The 22,012-nt window shown below is 47.5% G+C and overlaps 1 protein-coding gene across 1 annotated transcript; it reads left to right on the forward strand.

The window, feature by feature from the left end:
* The first annotated feature begins 14,225 nt into the window (after positions 1 to 14,225).
* LOC123071370 (uncharacterized) lies at positions 14,226 to 16,482 on the forward strand. Its single transcript, XM_044494908.1, has one exon. The coding sequence runs from the start codon at positions 14,633 to 14,635 to the stop codon at positions 16,205 to 16,207; it is 1,575 nt and encodes a 524-aa protein (XP_044350843.1). The 5' UTR covers positions 14,226 to 14,632; the 3' UTR covers positions 16,208 to 16,482.
* The last annotated feature ends 5,530 nt before the right edge of the window (positions 16,483 to 22,012 follow it).

The following is a 22,012-nucleotide window of genomic DNA, read 5'->3' on the forward strand; positions in this document are numbered from 1 at the left end:
CTAGATGAACTCATAGATTGATCTTGGTGAACGTAGGAATTTTTTTTATTTTATGCAACGTTCCCCAACATTCCCTCTGTTTACTCTCTTCACCACCTCACCTCGAGCTCCCTCTATCTTTGTTCGAACAGGTTGCACCGTGCTGCCGCTCCGAGCGCCGATCTGCGACTCCCCTTGCCGGATCTGAACCCAGGCGCCTCCCCGCGCTCCGTTCATGATGTTCTTGGTGTGCCCCGCGCCATCCCCGTCTACTGTAGCCATAAGTCCTACCTGGCCGTGCCATGACCAGGCGCAGAAGCAGGGGCGTCCTCCCCATTCGTTGACTCAGCAACCCCGCCTTGAGTGCGGCTGGTGGTCTGTTGACCGCATGGGCCACCGCGGCGCCTCAAAGTCCAGCCGTCCTCCCCAGTCCGCACCACCGTCTGGGCTTTAGCCCATGGTGAGCCACCCAAAGCCCAGCACCCAGCAGATTTGGCCCAACGTGCGCTTTTTTCCTCAGGGAAAATTTTAGCATTAATCTAGAGTAACCAGTTTTGCAGAAAACCCCTTACATTTCATGCATATAATAACTCCAGAACCGTGCATCATATGTAAATAATTTATATATGTAAAATGCTTAGAATTTCATCTAGTTTCACAATATGCCACTTTCTTCCTTGTTAAAAAATGTTAAACTTGTTGTTTGTGTTTATTTGCATAAATGACATGTTAAAATGATTTATTTCATAACTAATTAACCTTTGCTCCAAATTAAACAAACTTTATATGAAAATGGGGTAGAAAAATGCATAGTTTAACATGGTGCACTTTGTTTTACTGTTTAACAACTTTAAAATATGTTTTAGGGCACAACAGTAGCTAATTCACAATATGGACATGAGGATTTTCCGGAATTGTTGTTTGTTGTTTCCGGCCTCATTTAAACTTGCCTAAATAGTTGGTTTACTTATGTTTCACCTCTTGCCATGTTAACCAACAGTTAATCTTGTCTTGTTCATAAACAAGAGCGAACTAAATAATTGAACATGGCATTTTGTTAATATGCAACTCGTTGCATATTGAGCTCCACTTAATTTGTAGTATTGTTTGTGCACTTTGCTTTGCCATGCCATGCCTCATTAAACCGGACATGCATCATACTTGATTTTGCATCATGCCATGCTTATGTGATGGTTGTTTACCATGTTGTTTGCTTCTTTCCGGTTGCGCTTCTCCTTGATAGTTCCGGTAATCTTGCGTTTGTGAGGATTTGTTCGACTACGTTGGTTTGTCTACTTCATGGACTCGTTCTTCTTCCTATCAGGATTTCAGGCAATATGACCATTACCCTCGATATCACTTCTATCCTTGCTTGCTAGTTGATTCGTTCTATCGCTATGCTGCGCTACCTATCACTTGTTTACCATGCCTCCCATATTGCCATGTCAAGCCTCTAACCCACCTTCCTAGCAAACCGTTGTTTGGCTATGTTGCCGCTTTTGCTCAGCCCCCTCTTATAGCACTGTTAGTTGCAGGTGAAGTTGAACATTGCTCCATGTTGGAACATGTTTATGTTGGGATATCACAATATCTCTTATTTACTCAATGCATCTATATATTTGGTAAAGGGTGGAAGGCTCGGCCTTTTTGCTTGGTGTTTTGTTCCACTCTTGCCAACCTAGTTTCCGTCATACCGGTGTTATGTTCCTTGATTTTGCGTTCCTTACACGGTTGGGTTTATGGGTACCCCTTGACAGTTCGCTTTGAATAAAACTCCTCCAGCAAGGCCCAACCTTGGTTTTACATTTGCCAAACAACCTATTACTTTTCCCTTGGGTTTTCGCCAGCCCGAGGGTCATCTTTATTTTAACCCCCCGGGCCAGTGCTTCTCTAAGTGTTGGTCTGAACTGGGCAGCTGATGTCTACTACACAACCTTCTTCTTGTAGACGTTGTTGGGCCTGCAAGTGCACAGGCTTGTAGGACAGTAGTAAATTTCCCTCAAGTGGGTGACCTAAGGTTTATCAATCCGTAGGAGGCGTAGGATGAAGATGGTCTCTCTCAAACAACCCTGCAACCAAATAGCAAAGAATCTCTTGTGTCCCCAACACACCCAATACAATGGCAAATTGTATAGGTGCACTAGTTCGGCGAAGAGATGGTGATACAAGTGCAAAATAGATAGTAGATAAAGGTAATTGTAATCTGAAATCTCTACCTAATAATAAAGCATGTAGGGTTTCTGCCGTCCGTCACCCCTTTTTGCAAAAAAGCCCCTGTATTTTTATGAAATCAACCCGCAGTCCGGATTTAAGTCATACCGAACCGTTATTTTACAGTTTTTCAAAAACCCCCTGTCTTATTAGGTATTCCATCCGCGGATCATATTTAAGTCAAACAAATGCTTTTCTAAACCATCCATATCTTTTAAACCGTAACTCCGATTTAAACATGTTATATATGAAATTTGATTAGAAAAATATGTAGAATATGAATATAAGATTATTTTAACCTGTTAAGTATTTATAAATATTATTTTGGAAGATATTTAAGTTAAACAAATGGTTTTCTAAATTATACGTATCTTTTAAACCGTAACTCCGATTTTAACATCTTATATATGAAATTTGATTAGAAAAATGTGCGAAATATGAATATGATGTTAAATTTTACCTGTTAAATTTTTTAGATATTGTTTTGAAAGCAAACTTATAACTATAGCGCACGATCCATTTTTCTTTCATACAAGCGGCGATCCGGGTTGCAAATAAACACCCACTATAGTCATATAAGGAAAAGAAAACATTGAGAACTACAGATGCATACCTTTGAATACATTGTAGGGAAAAACAACAGATTTCTCATTGCGAGTATGAGAGAAAGCGAGAGAGAGAGGGGGAGAGGGAGGAGAGAGTGAGACGTCTTAGGATTAACCACATTCAAATACGTTTTGGTTTGTGTGAACACTGAGACCATCGCCGAGGAGGGTGAGAAGAAGGATAAGCGGCAACACAAATATGACGCGTCACTAAAATAAAGGAGATGGACCTATTGTGGTCTTGAGTGACGATTGTTCGGTTAAGAGTGAGTGTTGTGTTTTTCCCCATTGCAACGCACGGGCTCTTTTGCTAGTTATAAAAACAGCAAGGTAGCAAGCGATAAAAGTGAGCGTAAACGGTATTGCAATGATAATAAACAAGGCCTAGGGTTCATACTTTCACTAGTGCAAGTTCTCTCAACAATAATAACATAGATAGATCATATAACAAACCCTCAACATGCAACAAAGAGTCACTCCAAAGCCACTAATAGCGGAGAACAAACGTAGAGATTATGGTAGAGTTCGAAACCACCTCAAAGTTATTCTTTCGGATCGATCTATAAAAGAGTGCGTACTAGAATAACACCTTAAGACACAAATCAACCAAAACCCTAATGTCACCTAGATACTCCATTGTCACCTCAAGTATCCGTGGGCATGATTATACGATATGCATCACACAATCTCAGATTCATCCAACCAACATAAAAGTACTTCAAAGAGTGCCCCAAAGTTTCTACCGGAGAGTCAAGAACGTGTGCCAACCCCTATGCATAGGTTCCCAATGTCACGAAACCCGCAAGTTGATCACCAAAACATACATCAAGTGGCACATGATATCCCATTGTCACCACAGATAATCACGGCAAGACATACATCAAGTGTTCTCATAAAAGACTCAATCCGATAAGATAACTTCAAAGGGGAAACTCAATTCATTACAAGAGAGTAGAGGGGGAGAAACATCATAAGATCCAACTACAATAGCAAAGCTCGGGATACATCAAGATCGTGCCATCGAGGGAACACGAGAGAGAGAGAGAGATCAAACACATAGCTACTGGTACATACCCTCAGCCCCGAGGGTGAACTACTCCCTCCTCGTCATGGATAGCGCCGGGATGATGAAGATGGCCAACGGTGATGGATCCCCCCTCCGGCAGGGTGCCGGGAAGGGCTCCCGAGAGGTTTTTGGTGGCTACAGATGCTTGCGGCGGCAGAACTCCCGATCTATCTTCTCCATGGATGTTTTTAGGGTACGTGGGATTATATAGGCGAAAGAAGTCGGTCGGGGGGTGCTCGAGGGGCCCACGAGACAGGGGGGCATGCCCTACAGGGGGGCGCCCTCCTATCTTGTGGAGTCCTCGAGTATCTTCTGACTTGAACTCCACGTCTCCAGGATGATAATCTTCCAAAAAATCACATTGCCGAAGGTTTCATTCCGTTTGGACCTGTTTGATATTCCTTTTCTTCGAAATACTGAAACGGGCAATAAAACAGCAATATGGGTTGGGCCTCCGGTTAATAATTAGTCCCAAAAGTAATATAAAAGTGTATAATAAAGCCCATAATCATTCAAAACACATAGTAATATAGCATGAATGCTTCATAAATTATAGATACGTTGGAGACATATCAGCATCCCCAAGCTTAATTCCTACTCGTCCTCGAGTGGGTAAATGATAAAGAAAGAATTTATGAAGTGTGAATGCTAGAAGGTGCACAAGTTTGATCAATGATAATTTCAATCACCTTTACTAGCATCATTATATGTCATAACAATAGTTCATCTCATAAAACTTTTCACTAACTAGTAACAAGCAATTCACAAGTTAAAGCATAGACCATAAACTTTCTTGAAAACTAGCAAACTTCATTCTTAGTCATCAAACAATTGCAATTCATCTTACTTTCAGGAAGAGTCTATGTCAGAGCTTTGATTTAGCAAACTTCACATACTCAACTATCATATAGTCTTCTACAATTGCTAACACTCACGCGATACTTGTGGTTATGAAGTTTTAATCATACATAGAGAAAGATTGGGGCTTATAATGTTGCCTCCAAATGTATTCACCTTTGGGTGATGTCAACAATAATAGTTCATGCTAACGTACATCCAATTGGATATATATATATCAGGATCACCCTAACACAAAGTGCTTGCCAAAGGATAAAATGAAAAAGGGAAAGGTGAAGATCACCTTGACTCTTGCATAAAGTAAAAGACATAAAGTAAAAGATAGGCCCTTCGCAGAGGAAAGCAGGGATTTACAGAGGTGCCAGAGCTCAATTTTGAAATAGAGATAAATAATTTTGAGAGGTATGATCTCATTGTCAACATAACAACCAAGAGTTCCCAATATCTTCCATACTACATACATTATAGGCGGTTCCCACGCATAATGGTAAAAGTTTATACTCCCCCAACCACCAACAAGCATCAATCCATGGCTTGCTCGAAACAACGAGTGCCTCCAACTAACAACAATCCTGGGGGAGTTTTGTTTAATTATTTTGATTTGATTTTGATCTTTTTGATCATGGGACTGGGCATCCCAGTTACCGCCACTTTCTCATGAATGAGGAGCGGAGTCCACTCCTCTTGAGAATAACCCACCTAGCATGGAAGACACTGATAGCCCCTAGTTGCTACATGAGCAATTCGAGCATACAAAACAGATTATAATTTGAAGGTTTAGAGTTTGGCACATGCAAATTTACTTGGAACGGCACGTAAATACCGCATATAGGTAGGTATGGTGGACACTCATGGCAAAAACTGGGTTTAAGGATATTTGGAAGCACAAGTAGTATCTCTACTTGGTGCTAGGAATTTTTGGCTAGCATGAGGGGGAAAGGCAAGCTCAACATGTTTGACTGATCCATGACAATATACTTTAACTGAGATGCGAGAAAACATAACCCATTACATTGTCTTCCTTGTCCAACATCAACTCTTTAGCATGTCATACTTAATGAGTGCTCCCAACTATGAAAGATGTCTATGATAATATATTTATATGTGAAACCTCCCTTCCTTCAATATTCTTTCATGAATTGTTCAAATGACTAATACAATGCTTGCCAACCGTCAATAAATTTACAACCTCTACTTCTTAGATGTGAAGTCATTACTCCCCATGGGATAAGCAAATGAAACATATATAATTTCAGATTTATGACAATCAATTCATCCAAACATTTACTCATAAGATATAAGTGAAGCACATGAGTTAACGACAAACTACTCAAAAAGATATAAGTGAAGACCAATGAGTAGCTAAATAATTATGTAACTATGTGAAGACTCTCTCTCATAAAAGAATTTCAGATCTTGGTATTGTATTCAAGCAGCAATCAAAACAAAATAAAATGACATTGCAAGGATAGCACAACTCATGTGAAGAAGCAAAAACTTAGGCTCAACCGATACTAACCGATGATTGTTGAAGAAGAAAGGTGGGATGCCTACCGGGGCATCCCCAAGCTTAGATGCTTGAGACTTCTTGAAATATTATCTTGGGGTGCCTTGGGCATCCCCAAGCTTGAGCTTTTATGTCTCCTTAATTCCTTTCATATCATGGTTTCTCTTCTTTTTATCAAAAGCTTCATTCACAACAAACTCAACAAGAACTCGTGAGATCGGTTAGTATAAATGAATGCAAAACCTTATCCCTTTATACTGTAACAAATCACTAAAATTATTATTAAACATTGAATACTAAATGTCTCTGCATATTTAATACTCCTATCCTCAAATTGAATCATTAAACAAGCAAGCATATGCAAACAATGCAAACATAACAACAATCTGCCAAAACAGTACAGTCTGTAAAGAATGCAAGAGTATCAATACTTCCCTAACTCCAAAAATTATGAACTAAAATTCCCACTGTAATAAATTTATCAGAGCTTAATATGAAAAAATATTCAATGTTATACCATTTTCTGACTTTTCTAGGGAATTTTTGCAACAGCGGTAAACTTTCTGTTTTCAAACAGCAACATGTATACTAGCAAAATAAGCATGGCAAAGGCTATCCTTGACTTTTTTATTGAAACTAAAGATGCAAAACATTATTCTAAATAACAGCAAGCAAAAACTAGCAAAATAAAATGACGCTCCAAGCAAAACACATATCATGTGGCGAATAAAAATATAGCTCCAAGTAAAGTTACCGATGAACGAAGACGAAAGAGGGGATGCCATCCTGGGCATCCCCAAGCTTAGGCTCTTGGTTGTCCTTTAATATTACCTTGGGGTGCCTTGGGCATCTTCAAGCTTAGGCTCTTGCCTCTCTTTATTCCATAGTCCATCGAATCTTTACCCAAATTTTGAAAATTTCACAACACAAAACTTAAAACAAAACTCGTAAGCTCCGTTAGTATAAGAAAATAAAACCACCACTTAGGTACTGTAATGAACTCATTCTAAATTAATATTGGTGTAATATCTACTGTATTCTAACATCTGTATGGTTCATACCACTTAAGACTAGCCATAGATGCATTAAAATAAGCAAACAACACATAGAAAACAGAATCTGTCAAAAACCGAACAGTCTGTAGTAATCTGTATAAAACGTATACTTATGGAACCCCAAAAATTATGAAATAAACTGCTGGACCTGGGAAATGTGTATATTAATCATCTGAAAAAAGAATCAACCTAAAATCACTCTCCAGTAAAAAAATGGCATTTATTCTCGTGAGCGCCAAAGTTTCTGTTTTTCACAGCAAGATCACATAAACTTCACTCAAGTCTTCCCAAAGGTTCTACTTGGCACTTTATTGAAACAAAAGCTATAAAACATGATTACTACAGTAGAATAATCATGTGGATACACAAAAACAGTAAGGGTAAATATTGGGTTGTCCTCCAACAAGCGCTTTTCTTTAATGCCTTTTTAGCTAGGCATGATGATGGCAATGATGCTCACATAAAAGATAATAATTGAAACATAATGGGAGCATCATGAAGCATATGACTAGCACATTTAAGCCTAACCCATTTCCTATGCATAGGGATTTTGTGAGAAAACAACTTATGGGAACAATAATCAACTAGCATAGGAAGGTAACACAAGCATAGCTTCAAGAATTTAAGCACATAGGGAAGAAACTTGATATTATTGAAATTCCTACAAGCATATGTTCCTCCCTCATAATAACTTTCAGTAGCATCATGAATGAATTCAACAATATAACCAGCACCTAAAGCATTCTTTTCATGATCTACAAGCATAGAAAATTTACTACTCTCCACATAAGCAAGATTCTTCTCAAGAATAATAGTGGGAGCAAACTCAACAAAATAACTATCATATGATTGAAAATTAAGATCAAGATGACAAGTTTCATGGATATAATTATTCTTTAAAGCATATGTGTCATCACAATAATCATCATAGATAGGAGGCATGCTTTCATCATAGTAATTTTGCTCATCAAAGCTTGGGGGACAAAAAATATCATCTTCGTCAAACATAGCTTCCCCAAGCTTGTGGCTTTGCATATCATTAGTATCATGGATATTCAAGGAATTCATACTAACAACATTGCAATCATGCTCATCATTCACATATTTCATGCAAAGCATTCTATGTAATTCTTCTTCTAGCACTTGAGCACAATTTTCCTTTCCATCATACTCACGAAAGATATTAAAAAGATGAAGCGTATGAGACAAACTTAACTCCATTTTTTGTAGTTTTCTTTTATAAACCAAACTAGTGATAAAACAAGAAACAAAAAGACTTGATTGCAAGATCTAAAGATATACCTTCAAGCACTCACCTCCCCGGCAACGGCGCCGGAAAAGAGCTTAGTTGACGGGGTGTGAGTGAGTGCCCTTTACCTAGCCTCCCCGGCAATGGCACCAGAAAAGAGCTTGATGTCTACAAAACAACCTTCTTCTTGTAGACGTTGTTGGGCCTTCAAGTGCACAGGTTTGTAGGACAGTAGCAAATTTCCCTCAAGTGGGTGACCTAAGGTTTATCAATCCGTAGGAGGCGTAGGATGAAGATGGTCTCTCTCAAACAACCCTGCAACCAAATAGCAAAGAGTCTCTTGTGTCCCCAACACACCCAATACAATGGCAAATTGTATAGGTGCACTAGTTCGGCGAAGAGATGGTGATACAAGTGCAAAATAGATAGTAGATAAAGGTAATTGTAATCTGAAATTATAAAAACAGCAAGATAGCAAGCGATAAAAGTGAGCGTAAATGGTATTGCAATGGTAGGAAACAAGGCCTAGGGTTCATACTTTCACTAGTGCAAGTTCTCTCAACAATAATAACATAGATAGATCATATCACAAGCCCTCAACATGCAACAAAGAGTCACTCCAAAGCCACTAATAGCGGAGAACAAACATAGAGATTATGGTAGGGTACGAAACCACCTCAAAGTTATTCTTTCGGATCGATCTATAAAAGAGTTCGTACTAGAATAACACGTTAAGACACAAATCAACCAAAACCCTAATGTCACCTAGATACTCCATTGTAACCTCAAGTATCCGTGGGCATGATTATACGATATGAATCACACAATCTCAGATTCATCCAACCAACATAAAAGTACTTCAAAGAGTGCCCTAAAGTTTCTACCGGAGAGTCAAGAACGTGTGGCAACCCCTATGCATAGGTTCCCAATGTCACGAAACCCACAAGTTGATCACCAAAACATACATCAAGTGGCACATGATATCCCATTGTCACCACAAATAATCACGGCAAGACATACATCAAGTGTTCTCATAAAAGACTCAATCCGATAAGATAACTTCAAAGGGGAAACTCAATTCATTACAAGAGAGTAGAGGGGGAGAAACATCATAAGATCCAACTACAATAGCAAAGCTCGGGATACATCAAGATCGTGCCATCGAGGGAACACGAGAGAGAACACAAGAGAGAGCGATCAAACACATAGCTACTGGTACATACCCTCAGCCCCAAGGGTGAACTACTCCCTTCTCGTCATGGATAGCGCCGGGATGATGAAGATGGCCACCGGTGATGGATCCCCCCTCCGGCAGGGTGCCGGGAAGGGCTCCCGAGAGGTTTTTGGTGGCTACAGAGGCTTGCGGTGGCGGAACTCCTGATCTATCTTCTCCGTGGATGTTTTAGGGTACGTGGGACTATATAGGCGAAAGAAGTCGGTCGGGGGGTGCTCGAGGGGCCCACGAGATAGGGGGCGCGCCTCCTATCTCGTGGAGTCCTCGAGTATCTTCTGACTTGAACTTCACGTCTTCAGGATGATAATCTTCAAAAAAATCACGTTGCCGAAGGTTTCATTTCGTTTGGACTCCGTTTGATATTCCTTTTCTTGGAAATACTGAAACAGGTAATAAAATAGCAATATGGGCTGGGCCTCCGGTTAATAGGTTAGTCCCAAAAGTAATATAGAAGTGTATAATAAAGGCCATAATCATTCAAAACACATAGTAATATAGCATGAATGCTTCATAAATTATAGATACGTTGAAGACGTATCAGCAGCCTGTGGGGCCACCTCGGGGAAACCTTAGGGCTAGTTTTACTCGTAGCTTGTCCCATTCGGTGTGCCCTGAGAACGAGATATGTGCAGCTCCTATCGGGATTTGTCGGCACAGTCGGGTGGTCTTGCTGGTTTTGTTTTACCATTGTTGAAATGTCTTGTGACCAGGATTCCGAGACTGATCTGGTCTTTCCGGGAGAAGGACTATCCTTGATCGTGAGAGCTTGTGATGGGCTAAGTTGGGACACCCCTGCAGGGTATAAACTTTCGAGAGCCATGCCCGCGGTTATGTGGCAGATGGGAATTTGTTAATATCCGGTTGTAGAGAACTTGACACTTGACTTAATTAAAATGCATCAACCGCGTGTGTAGCCATGATGGTCTCTTCTCGGCGCAGTCCGGGAAGTGAACACGGTTTGGGTTATGTTTGAACGTAAATAGTTTTAGGATCACTTCTTGATCACTTTTAGCTTCACGACTGTTGTGTAGCTTCTCATCTTACTCTGATTTGCGTATGTTAGCCACCATATTTGCTTAGCGCTTGCTGTAACTCCACCTCATTACCTTATCCTACCCATAAGCTTAAATAGTCTTGATCTCATGGGTTTTGAGATTGCTGAGTCCTCATGACTCACAGATAGTACCAAAACAGTTGCAGGTGCCGATGATACCAGTGCATGTGATGCTACCGAACTCAAGTGGGAGTTCGACGAGGACCTTGGCCGTTACTACGTGTCTTTTCCTGATGATCAGTAGTGGAGCCCAGTTGGGACGATCGGGAATCTAGCATTTGGGGTTATCTTCTTTTCATTTGGAGTTGTCCGTAGTCAGACTATGTGTGTACTCTGAATGATGTATGGGTTATATGATCTTTGTGTGAAGTGGCGATTGTAAGCCAACTCTATTCATCCCTTTCTTGTTCATTACATGGGATTGTGTGAAGATGGCCCTTCTTGCGACAAAACCACAGTGCGATTTTTCCTCTAAGCCGTGCCTCGATACGTGGGAGATATAGCCGCATCGTGGGCGTTACACTTAGGCTTCTTTATTGTGTGCCCGCCACCTCCGACTGAATCGTTCGCTGCTGCCATCCGCGGTCCTGACTATCCCACTAAAGCCCTCTTCTTCTCTGACACTAGCGACCCACAAAGCTCCCCACACCCACACACGTCAACCCTCAAACCGGCCTTTGTCGACGACGCCTCGACCAATCACATCATTACTCGGTCGGCCTTGCCGGCGGACGCCTCAGGCATTGCCTGTTTGATATAAATAAAGAATAGGGAGGCGGAGCCTCCCCGGTTCCATTGTTTGAAACCAGAAATAACAGTCTCATATACAGGTAAAGTCACATAGAACGACGACAAGCCCTCAAAAGGAAGGTTTCCCACAATAGTAACAAAACATATGTAACAAACTAGAATTGGGACAAAAATGTCGTAGAAGAAACTACAGGAGCCAAGCTTTAGAGGGCACTAGGCACGCAACAATCACAGTTGTCTTGGCCTTCTTTGATGTAGTTACTCCAAGCATTGATGACAAGGATCTCACCTCCAAAGTGAAACACAGGGCTCATGAAGTTTTGCATCCTTTCCAACTTGTCCTTTGGCGGTGATGATGGGTTCATCCCATCATCAGAGATCTTGGGAGTACTAAGGATGCCATAAGCAAAGTTTGCGGTGTCCAACGAAGAGGATTTCATATTTGAGGGAGAGGAAGGGCATGTCACACACTTAGACTCCTCAAGGATGCTCTCAACAAATCCAAGAGGGGTCGTGCGTGCGGGGGTGGGGGTGGGGGTGGGGTTGCATAATGAGTCCAACTTCTCCCTCCATTGAATTGGAAATAAGACAACCCAATTCCTAATGGTTTTTAGAATTTTCCGTCACACCTTCCTAATATTAATCCAAAGAATACCATCAAACAAACATGGTGTTTCTATGTTCCAAATGCACCACATAACCGTTGTCTGTTTGATCTTCCTGAATTTATCAACAACTGAATTTTTGTTCACACAACAAATCAATAACAAATGAAAAATGGAAAAAAATGCAAGCAAATGAAGTTTTTGCACCGGAGCACCAAAATTTGTATGGCTCCTGCCCATTTCCACGAAGCAGAAGGAAAAGGTGGATAGGCGGAACCACGTGGACGTGAGCATGGCAGCGGCGCGTGCCCTAACACCATGGCCGTAGAAATAACGACACAGTCTGTCTCACTGTCTCAAGCCCAACCGCATCCCGTGGAGGGCTCTTCCGAGTCCTAGAAGCCAGTAAAAGTGGTCACCCCCATGGGCTTCCAAGCCCTGTAAGCCAATACCCCTCCCCGCCCCACACACACACAACCACCTTCCCCATTTCTTCCACCTCCCACTTGAGTTTTCAAGGAGGAGAAGGCCCTCTGTTAGGTTAGGAACTAATTAACTAAGTTAATTTAGGGATACATCGACTTTGCCTCTATCGTCTGACAGCTCCCCTTAAAATGATAATAGTAACAGTGCATCCGCTGGAGGCCATCGAGGGTGGCTCAAAAGCATTAGCGACATGCTCTCTATCAGCATCTCGCCAGATGCCCATAAGGTAACTCTATTCTTAGGCCTACTGCATACACGACTATCCCAAGCTCCTCACCCGTCTCGTCTATGACCGGCGATGCCATTGGAGTAGATCGGGGACCGGGCTCTTCGAGGTGACTCTCGATGTTGGCTCTCCCTCAAACTTGACTATTCCACTAACATGGCAAGTTTGTGGTTCCTTGCTATGTTGCTTATAAACTCCTTTTCTAATTCAGATTAAATTTTGAGCCATTATCATGCTAAACTAAATAGAATCCGTTCAGTCTAATGCTTTTCTCATGGTACCTTCGTCGTGCGTAGCCTTTTCTTGTTATGTAACTACAATACTAGTTTATTTCCTTTTCGTAATGCTCATATTTCTAAACTGTGAAATAAGAGTACACAATAATGGCTTGACTATATGCGAGTTGCCTAGAAAACAATTTCACGCCACTCGGTTTGATACATTGTCTTTCTCCCCTCCAAGGCCTCTTTGACGTGCGCCCGCCACCTTCGGGTCAATCGCTCGCTCTTGCCCTCCGCGGTCCTGACTATCCCACTAAAGCCCTCTTCTTGTCCGACACTAGCGGCCTAGCTGCACTCACACCCACATGCATCAACCCTTAAACTGCCCTCTGTCGGCGACGCCGCGACGAACCACATTGTTAGCCGCTCGCTCTCGCGGGGATGCCTCGGGCCGCCCCTTTTGATATAAAAAAGGACCATGCTAGCTGGCGAAAGTTCGCCAACTAGGGTGGCATTTGCGAACCCCTGATGACATTTTAGTGTGTTGGGTGAGGGAGGAAGGGTGGCATTTTGCGAACCCTTGACGTCGCAGTTTGTTTAACTACGAAGAGGTTTCGGCACAAAACTGCCACCGTCAGAACGTCTGAGGCGTTTGCCACGATTAGGTCCCTGACAAACGTTCGTCACACAACATTCTAAAGAAAAATCTAGGACAAGCCCTCAAAAGGAAGGTTTCACCACGGCACAGTAACAAACTAGAAATGCAACAAATACGCTACGGAAGAAAGGCCATGAGCCGACCAACTTTTCAGGCAACAGATCAATAGCAAACGAGGACATGGAAAAAGGCGCAAGCAAATGAAGTTATTACACGAAAGCATTGCCAATTTCCGCGAAGCAGAAGGCAAAAACGCACATGCGGCACGGCACGGCGTCCGTCCGCGTGGACGTGAGCGCAGCGGTGGCGTGTGCCCTAACGCCGTGGGCGTGGAGATGACGGCACCGTCCGCCTCGCCGTCTCAGGGCCAGCCGCATCCGGTGGAGGCCGCTTCCGAGCCCCAGAAGACAATAAAAGCGGCCGTCCCCCCACAACGACCTCTTCCCTTTCTTCCACCTCCCACCCAACCCCCACCCCCACCCCGCCCATGTCCTCGCGCCCCTGCTCCCCGCCCCACCCGAGCTAAAAATTGCGAAGCTTTCCGAATGGAGGTGACCGTCGGGTAACCCATCGTCCGTCCGCCCCCGCCATGAGCCCGTGATTCCTAGCAAGTTCTCCGGGGTTCCGGATTTGGTTCAGATTTGTGGGCGTGTTCCCGTGGGGGAACTGATGGTGGGTTACATGGAGTGGTCGCACGATTGGCTGCTGTGGGACGCCTTCTTGGAATGCGGAGGGATCCGGAGGCCGCCGATTAGATAGCGGCCGGGGAGGAGGGAGGAGCGGAGGACCAGGAGGAGGCCGCCATTAGCACCCACCCTGCCACCCACCCACCACCCCGACGCCCGACTCGCCGCCCTGCCTGCCACCCATGGGGGAGGACCTCGTCACCACCCTGTCCATGGAGAACGGCGGCGGCGGCGGGGGCCACCACGGCCTCTGCACCCTGCTCTCCATGGACCCCTCCGGTCACCTCGACGACCGCGCCGTCGGCGTCATGGTGCAGCCACGCGCCAGAGGTGGCGCGCGCGCCCACGCCCACGCCGTGTCCCTCTCCGGCGCCCCGCCGCCCGACATCAACCAGCCGTGGCAGACGGAGCCCTGCGACATGCTCGGCGTCGGCCTCGGGCCGCAGGTCTTCGAAGCCGAGGCCGTGCTCAGCACCGCTCCCAAGGCTGCCGCCGGGAGCCGCAAGACCACCAAGCGCGGGGACAGCATCTGGGGCGCCTGGTTCTTCTTCACCTTCTACTTCAAGCCCCTGCTGTCGGACAAGGCCAAGAGCAAGGTCGTCCGGGACGCCAACGGCGTGTCGGGGTTCGACAAGTCGGACCTCCGGCTCGACATGTTTCTGGTGCAGCACGACATGGAGAACATGTACATGTGGGTGTTCAAGGAGAGGCCGGACAACGCCCTCGGGAAGATGCAGCTGAGGAGCTACATGAATGGGCACTCACGCCCTGGCGAGCCGCATTTCCCTTTCAGCGTGGACAGGGGATTTGTCCGGTCGCACCGGATGCAGCGCAAGCACTACCGGGGCCTCTCGAACCCGCAGTGCATCCACGGGATTGAGGTGGTGAGTTCGCCGAATCTCGTGGGCATCACAGATGTGGACCGGAGGAGGTGGGCGGAGCTCACAGGGAGAGAGCTCAATTTCTCCATCCCACAGGAGGCCAGCGATTTCGGGACATGGAGGACCATGCCAAACTCAGAGCTTGAGCTGGAGAGGCCACACACACATCCTGCCATGAAGAGCAATACTAATAATGTTCAGCAGCAACCCCCCAAGAAGACGCTTAATGGATCAGGCTTGAATTTGTCATCGCCATCCAATCATTCAGGAGAGGACGGTATGGATCTCTCCCCTGTCAGCAGCAAGCGAAGGAAGGAGGCATTTCCACATGCCATGGATGAGGAGTGCTTCTTGCCTCTGAACCCTTGCACTGGGAGGACACAACAAGATATCGAGATGCAGTCGGTAGTGCAGCCTTCGTGGATGCACGAGTTCACCGGGGTGATGAGGAAGGCCTCTGGGCCAGCAACTGCTGCCAAGTCCATTTACGAGGATGATCAGGGCTACTTGATAATGGTCAGCTTACCATTTGTCGATCAACAGAGGGTAAAAGTTTCATGGAAGAACACTCCTACTCATGGCATAGTTAAAATCTTCTGTGTCAGTACAGCCCGGATGCCATACATAAGGAGACATGACAGGGTCTTCAAGCTCACTGACGCCATGCCCGAGCACTGCCCTCCTGGGGAGTTCATCCGTGAAATACCTCTAGCCACCCGTATCCCCGAAGATGCCAAGCTTGAGGCATGCTTTGATGAGGCCGCTGCAGTTCTTGAGATCATGGTCCCCAAACGGGGAAACGAGCCGGAAGAACATGAAGTTAGGGTCTCCATGCGCCCTCCTCACCTGGGAGTGAACGACCTGCTTATGACATAGGTAATGGAAGGTCTATCTTGTGTGTGATCACCAGATCATATGCTCCAAGGGGCTACTGTTAGCATCTTGTTCCGAGACTGTTGCTGTTGCTTACTGTGCCTGGCCTCTTCAGCAACAAGCTTTTGCTGAAGATTAGTTCGTTCTAGCTTGTATGTGACGGGTGTCTTTTTAACCCTCGTGTTCTCTTCTCCTAGCATCATATTGTGGGCCTGTTTGTCCTTGAATCTGTACCAGTTAACAGAATAAAAATTTATATTTGGTGGGTTACTGCTCAATTTTTGGATCTGGATTATAGTAACAATTCTTATGTTAGTACCAGTCTGTACTTCCCAAATTTACAATGTTCTTTGCAGTTAAGAGATTAATTCAGTGCTTCAGCTTATGGTGATGAACTGTAAATGTCTGTATCCAAGTCACAATCATCTTTCATGTCCCGATCAGCATACACCATACAGGAGTTGTTGATGCAGCACTGCTTTGGTCTCTCTGAAAAACAGAAACATCATCCCTTGCATTAAACTTCCATCTGGCGCCTTCTCACTGAATCTCTTGCTCTTGCAACTGGAGTTTTCACGACAGAAATAAAAAGGCTCCTCCATCTTACTTACTACTGGGTGGTAAGCACGATTTGGCAGATTTGGCATCCTGGAAGCTGGTGAACATCTAGTATAGTTTTTCTATGCCTCTTTTCTATAGCTATTTGGTACTAGTAGTACTACCAATCTTTTCTGGGTTTAATAACTGAAGTCTCATGCTCAACATAAGCTGTCTTGTGGTGATCTTCTCCATCTTACTTATACTACTCCAATAGACCTGGGTCTTCTACTGTGGATTGTTGATCTCTATCTACTCCGCTATATCTGGAGAACAAGAAATGAGTGAAGTTTCAAGGCAACAGATGTTATTAACATCAGGTCTATCTTACACCTAACAACTGCTGCTTGTACGTGCCTGTTCCGCTCTAGGTTCAGATAGCTGCAGCCCCCACCCCCCAGCACATACCCCGAGTATGGCACCAGGACACAGACAGGAGCAAGCCTGCTCAGCAAACGGGGCCCAAGAATTCGCTACAATCTGCTTCGGAACCTAGCTGCACCTCCTGGACCTGCTCGATAATGGAAGCACACGAAACGAAATTGCTACATTCTGCTGACGCCTCCTGCCTTCTGGGCCTGAACCTGCTCCTCCTCTGCGCTGCTCAGATTCGAAGCCACAACTTCCTGTTTCTCGAGCACCTTCATTTTCCTGCTCCTCTCGCAACACGGCAATCATACTTCCTCCGTCCGGAAATACTCGTCGGAGAAATGCATAAAAATGAATGTATCTAAAACTAAAATATGTCTAGATACATCCATTCCTCCGACAAGTATTTCCGGACGGAGGGAGTACAATACAAGCAATTAGGGCATCTCCAGCCGCGCCCCAGGAAGGCCTTCCCAGGCGATTTTTTCGCGCCGGCGCCGAAAAAACGGCCAGTCGCGCCCTCAGGAGCTCGATTTTCGCCGGCTTGGGCCAAAAACAGCGCAGGCGGACCCAGCCCGAACCCGGCGCGCTGGGGGGCGTCCGGAGGCGCCGGGGCGAGCTGTTTTGGCGCGAAAAAGACGCGGGCCAGCCGCGTCAGCGACTCGGCGCCTCGTCTTCCCCCAACGGCCTCGGTTTCCGCGGGGAATCAATGGCAAGGCTGCCGCCGGTCAGCCTTGCCATTGATTCCTCACGGGCGGCGCTTCACGACGCCTCCCCTCCCTCGCACGCGTACACACGGGCGCGGCCCGGCTATAAAAGTCGGCCGCCTCCACTCGCCTGTGCCCACACCAGCCCCGCCCCTCGCCGCCGTCCAGCCCCTCCCTCTCCCTGCCTCTCCCGAGCGCCGCCGCCCAGCCCCTCCCTATACCTCTCCCGAGCCCGCCCAGCCCCGCCGTCGCCATGGCAGAACGCTTCCCCGGAGACGAGGCGGCGGCCAACGGCTTCGGCCGCCGTTCGCTCCGCGAACAAGAGTCCTGGCTCCTATTCCAGGCGAACATCTCGGCGTCACCGGACATGCGCGCCGGGCCAACGGGGTGGAGACTCAGCGCCGGGGGAGTGCCCATTCCCCCGTTGCCCGACGCCGTGGCGAAGCCATCCTACTTCGTCGAGGAGGTCGAGATCGTGCGCGCGTCCCTCACCGACGCCCAGCTCTCCCTCCCCCAGTACGCCGCCGACAACCACACGGCCTGGGCGGCGTATTTCGAGCGCCGCCAGCAGCAGCGATTGGCGTCCACCAACGGCGCGCCGGTGGTCGGCGGCCGGCAGAACAGCGAGGGGCGCCACCTCTGGTGGGGCATCCCCGGCCGCACACTCGAGGGCGTGCTCACGTACCTCGAGGGCGGCAACGACCCGCCGTTGGCGTACCCCCCGGCGCACCACCGACGCGTCGGGCCATGGGCGCCAAGGAGGTTCGGGTCCTCCTCCTCCTCTTCCTCTTCCCGATCCTCATCGCACTCCTCCGGCACACCGGCCCTGCTCGGCGTCAAGGCCGAGCCCGCGGCGGAGTCGCCGCTCGGCCGGCGCACTCGTAGCGTCGGCATCGTCATCAACGAGGGCGGCCGGCGTGCCTCCTCCTCGTCGGCTCCTCCGCGCTTCGTCAAGCCAAAGACGGAGCCGGGGCTGGCGCCGGTGAAGGCGGAGTTCGACGACGACGACGCGGCCCTAGAATGGGCGTGCCAGGACTCCATTGCGATGGAGAAGGCGCGCCGGGAGAAGGTGAAGGAGCGCCAGCGCGTCGCCCTGCGCCGCTTCGAGGAGCGCTGACGCGGCCGCGATGAAGACGGGGTCGTCGTCCTATGCGACAGCGACGACGACGACGACGCGCCGCCGCCAGTCCGCCATGGCGACGCCGGGTCCAGCAGGGGCGCCCGCGTCAAGGAGGAGAATGCCGACGACGACTTCAGCCCCTTTCTTTCTTTGATTAGGTTAATGTAATGAAAATGCGCGAATTTCGCTGAAATTTGCCATGTTTAGCCGAAATTTAACTACTTTTTATCATAACTTCGCCGAACGATCATTTTTTTAATACGCGCCTTGGGGCGGCCCTGGGGGCCGACGGCTGGGGACCGACTCGCCCCCAGGGCCATTTTTTGCGCCGGCTCACCCCCAGGCGGCGCTTTTAGACGCCCCCTGGGGGGCCAACGGCTGGAGATGCCCTTACTAACTCTGAAGATGTTGCCAAGTCAGCCATTGAACGGCAGGTGAAACCAACTGGCTTCCTCAAATAAGAGGGAAGTTGCATCCAAGCAAAATTCAGTACAATGCCCTCTTGGTGTCCATTCAACGATGTGTCTTATCAATAAGTTTTACTTTTACCCCAGAGGCATTGTTCCCCACCCGAACCCTACTAATTCATGAAACAGGCTTTCGCCCCGCTATATAGATATAGCAACCACCTGATACAACAAAGAGTCCAATGCTGGGGCAAACAGCACAAGCATGCCCAAAAGAAACAAAAGAGAAAGAAGAGAAAAAAATGTCGACAGCGTCGGATCGACGAAAACGATGATGCACCGGAGATTTACCACCTCGCACCTAGCATCTCGAACCTTCGCATACCAAGCAACACCTTCGGGAAGGAAACGACGACGACGACGCTGATGCCCGGACAAGTCCTAGGGTTTTCCCCGGTACACGGTGGGGCGTGGGGAAGGAGAATACCCGACACCCTTCAAGAAGGAACGATGGCGCCCAGGGCGTCACCGCATCGGTGCCAACAAGCCGGCAGGAATTTCTCCCCTCAACCAATCACCCACATCCCCGAATGGTCCAATGCGCTCCACCACTCATGCCGCCCACCAACATGCGCCACCACGGTCTTGCCATCATCACCGCTGCCTCACCATGGTCAACGAAGCGAGACCGACGAGGTCGAAAGGGAGCAACCGAGAACGAGGAGCGGCAGCGACAGCAGCCACGCGGGAGGAGACAACCTCCACCGCCGTCGGCGGTCATCGACCGGACGCGGCGAGAGGAGCATACCGGGTCCTCGAGGCCAGGCCGAGCCCAAAAGGGGCTCGTGAAGCGCCCGTCGCCGCGCTGCAGTAGGCGCACCACCATCTCCACAACCCCCTGCACAAGCCGCACCTCCTCTGCCCCCGCCGGAGCCGCCACAGACGAGATCGAGCCAGGCTCGCCCAGACACGGATGGGGCCCAAAAGGGGGCTAGTCTGGGCCGAGAGGGCGCCACCACCATCCACCGCGCCAGCCCGCCACCAAGTGGCCACGTCGCCGCCCCTTGGCCACCCGGAGCCACGCCGCCAGAGCAGCCGCTGCCGTCGGAACCTCTGCAGACCGAGGAGCACCGCCGCGGGTCATCCCCACCCGAGAGAGGGCACTGTCGGTGTCAAAACCGGCGGATCTCGGGTAGGGGGTCCCGAACTGTGCGTCTAAGGCTAATGGTAACAGGAGACGGGGGACACAATGTTTACCCAGGTTCGGGCCCTCTCGATGGAGGTAATACCCTACTTCCTGCTTGATTGATCTTGATGATATGAGTATTACAAGAGTTGATCTACCACGAGATCATAGAGGCTAAACCCTAGAAGCTAGCCTATGATTATGATCATTGTCGTCCTACGGACTAAACCCTTCGGTTTATATAGACACCGGAGGGGGCTAGGGTTACACAAAGTCGGTTACAGCGAAAGAGATCTACATATCCGAATTGCCAAGCTTGCCTTCCACGCAAAGGAGAGTCCCAACCGGAAACGGGACGAAGTCTTCAATCTTGTATCTTCATAGTCCAACAGTCCGGCCAAAGTATATAGTCCGGCTGTCCGAGGACCCCCTAATCCAGGACTCCCTCAGTAGCCCCTGAACCAGGCTTTAATGACAATGAGTCCGGCGCGCAGATTGTCTTCGGCATTGCAAGGCGGGTTCCTTCTCCGAATACTCCATAGAAGATTTTGAACACAAGGATCATGCCCGGCTCTGCAAAACAATTTCCACGTACCACCATAGAGAGCATAATATTCCACAAATCTAATCTTCTGGCACCTTTTCATAGCGTGACATCACGTCGCGGCCTGGTCGTCGTTCGAACTGTTTTCCAACCCGCTACCGCACATATCGCGAGGTGGTTTTATTGGCACGTCTTGTCGAAGCAGAGATCGTGTCCCTCTTATCACGGGATTCTCATCAATACGGGCGTGGGTAACCTAACCGCGCCATCAACGTGGCGCTTGGGAAATAAGCGAGTTTTCCGGGCAAGTGGGGAGGCGCAGGATCCCTGCTGCCTTTATAAGGAGATAAGGACTCCCTTTTTTCTCCCACGCCTTCTTCTTTCTCTGCTCATCCATTCCCCTCTGCTCGAGCTCCAGCTCCCAGGTGTTCGTCTTCTCCGCCCAAAAATGTCTTCCGAAAATGTCCGGATCCGGAGGAGGAGGCAAGTGGATGGCCTCTACCATCTGGGAGAAGGATATCAAAAAGCTTCGGGAGGCCGGGTATCTGGCCAAGAAAATCAGGCACCGTCTTCCCACGTCGGGTCAGATCGTCCCTACTCCGGAACCCCACGAGAGGGTTGTATTCCTCCCTCATTTTGTCCGCGGGCTAGCGTTTCCCCTCCACCCATTCGTTCGCGATATCATGTATTATTATGGGATTGATTTTCATGATCTATCCCCCAATTCCTTCCTCAACATCTCGACATTCATTGTCGCGTGCGAGGCCTTCCTCCGTATCTCGCCACACTTCGGCTTATGGCTGAAGATTTTTAATGTGAAGCCCAAGGTCGAGAGCGGCGAGCACGCTGAGTGCGAAGGTGCCATGGTGAGCAAGATG

This window comes from Triticum aestivum, chromosome 3B (assembly GCF_018294505.1).
Source record: "Triticum aestivum cultivar Chinese Spring chromosome 3B, IWGSC CS RefSeq v2.1, whole genome shotgun sequence".
Lineage (NCBI taxonomy): Eukaryota > Viridiplantae > Streptophyta > Magnoliopsida > Poales > Poaceae > Triticum > Triticum aestivum.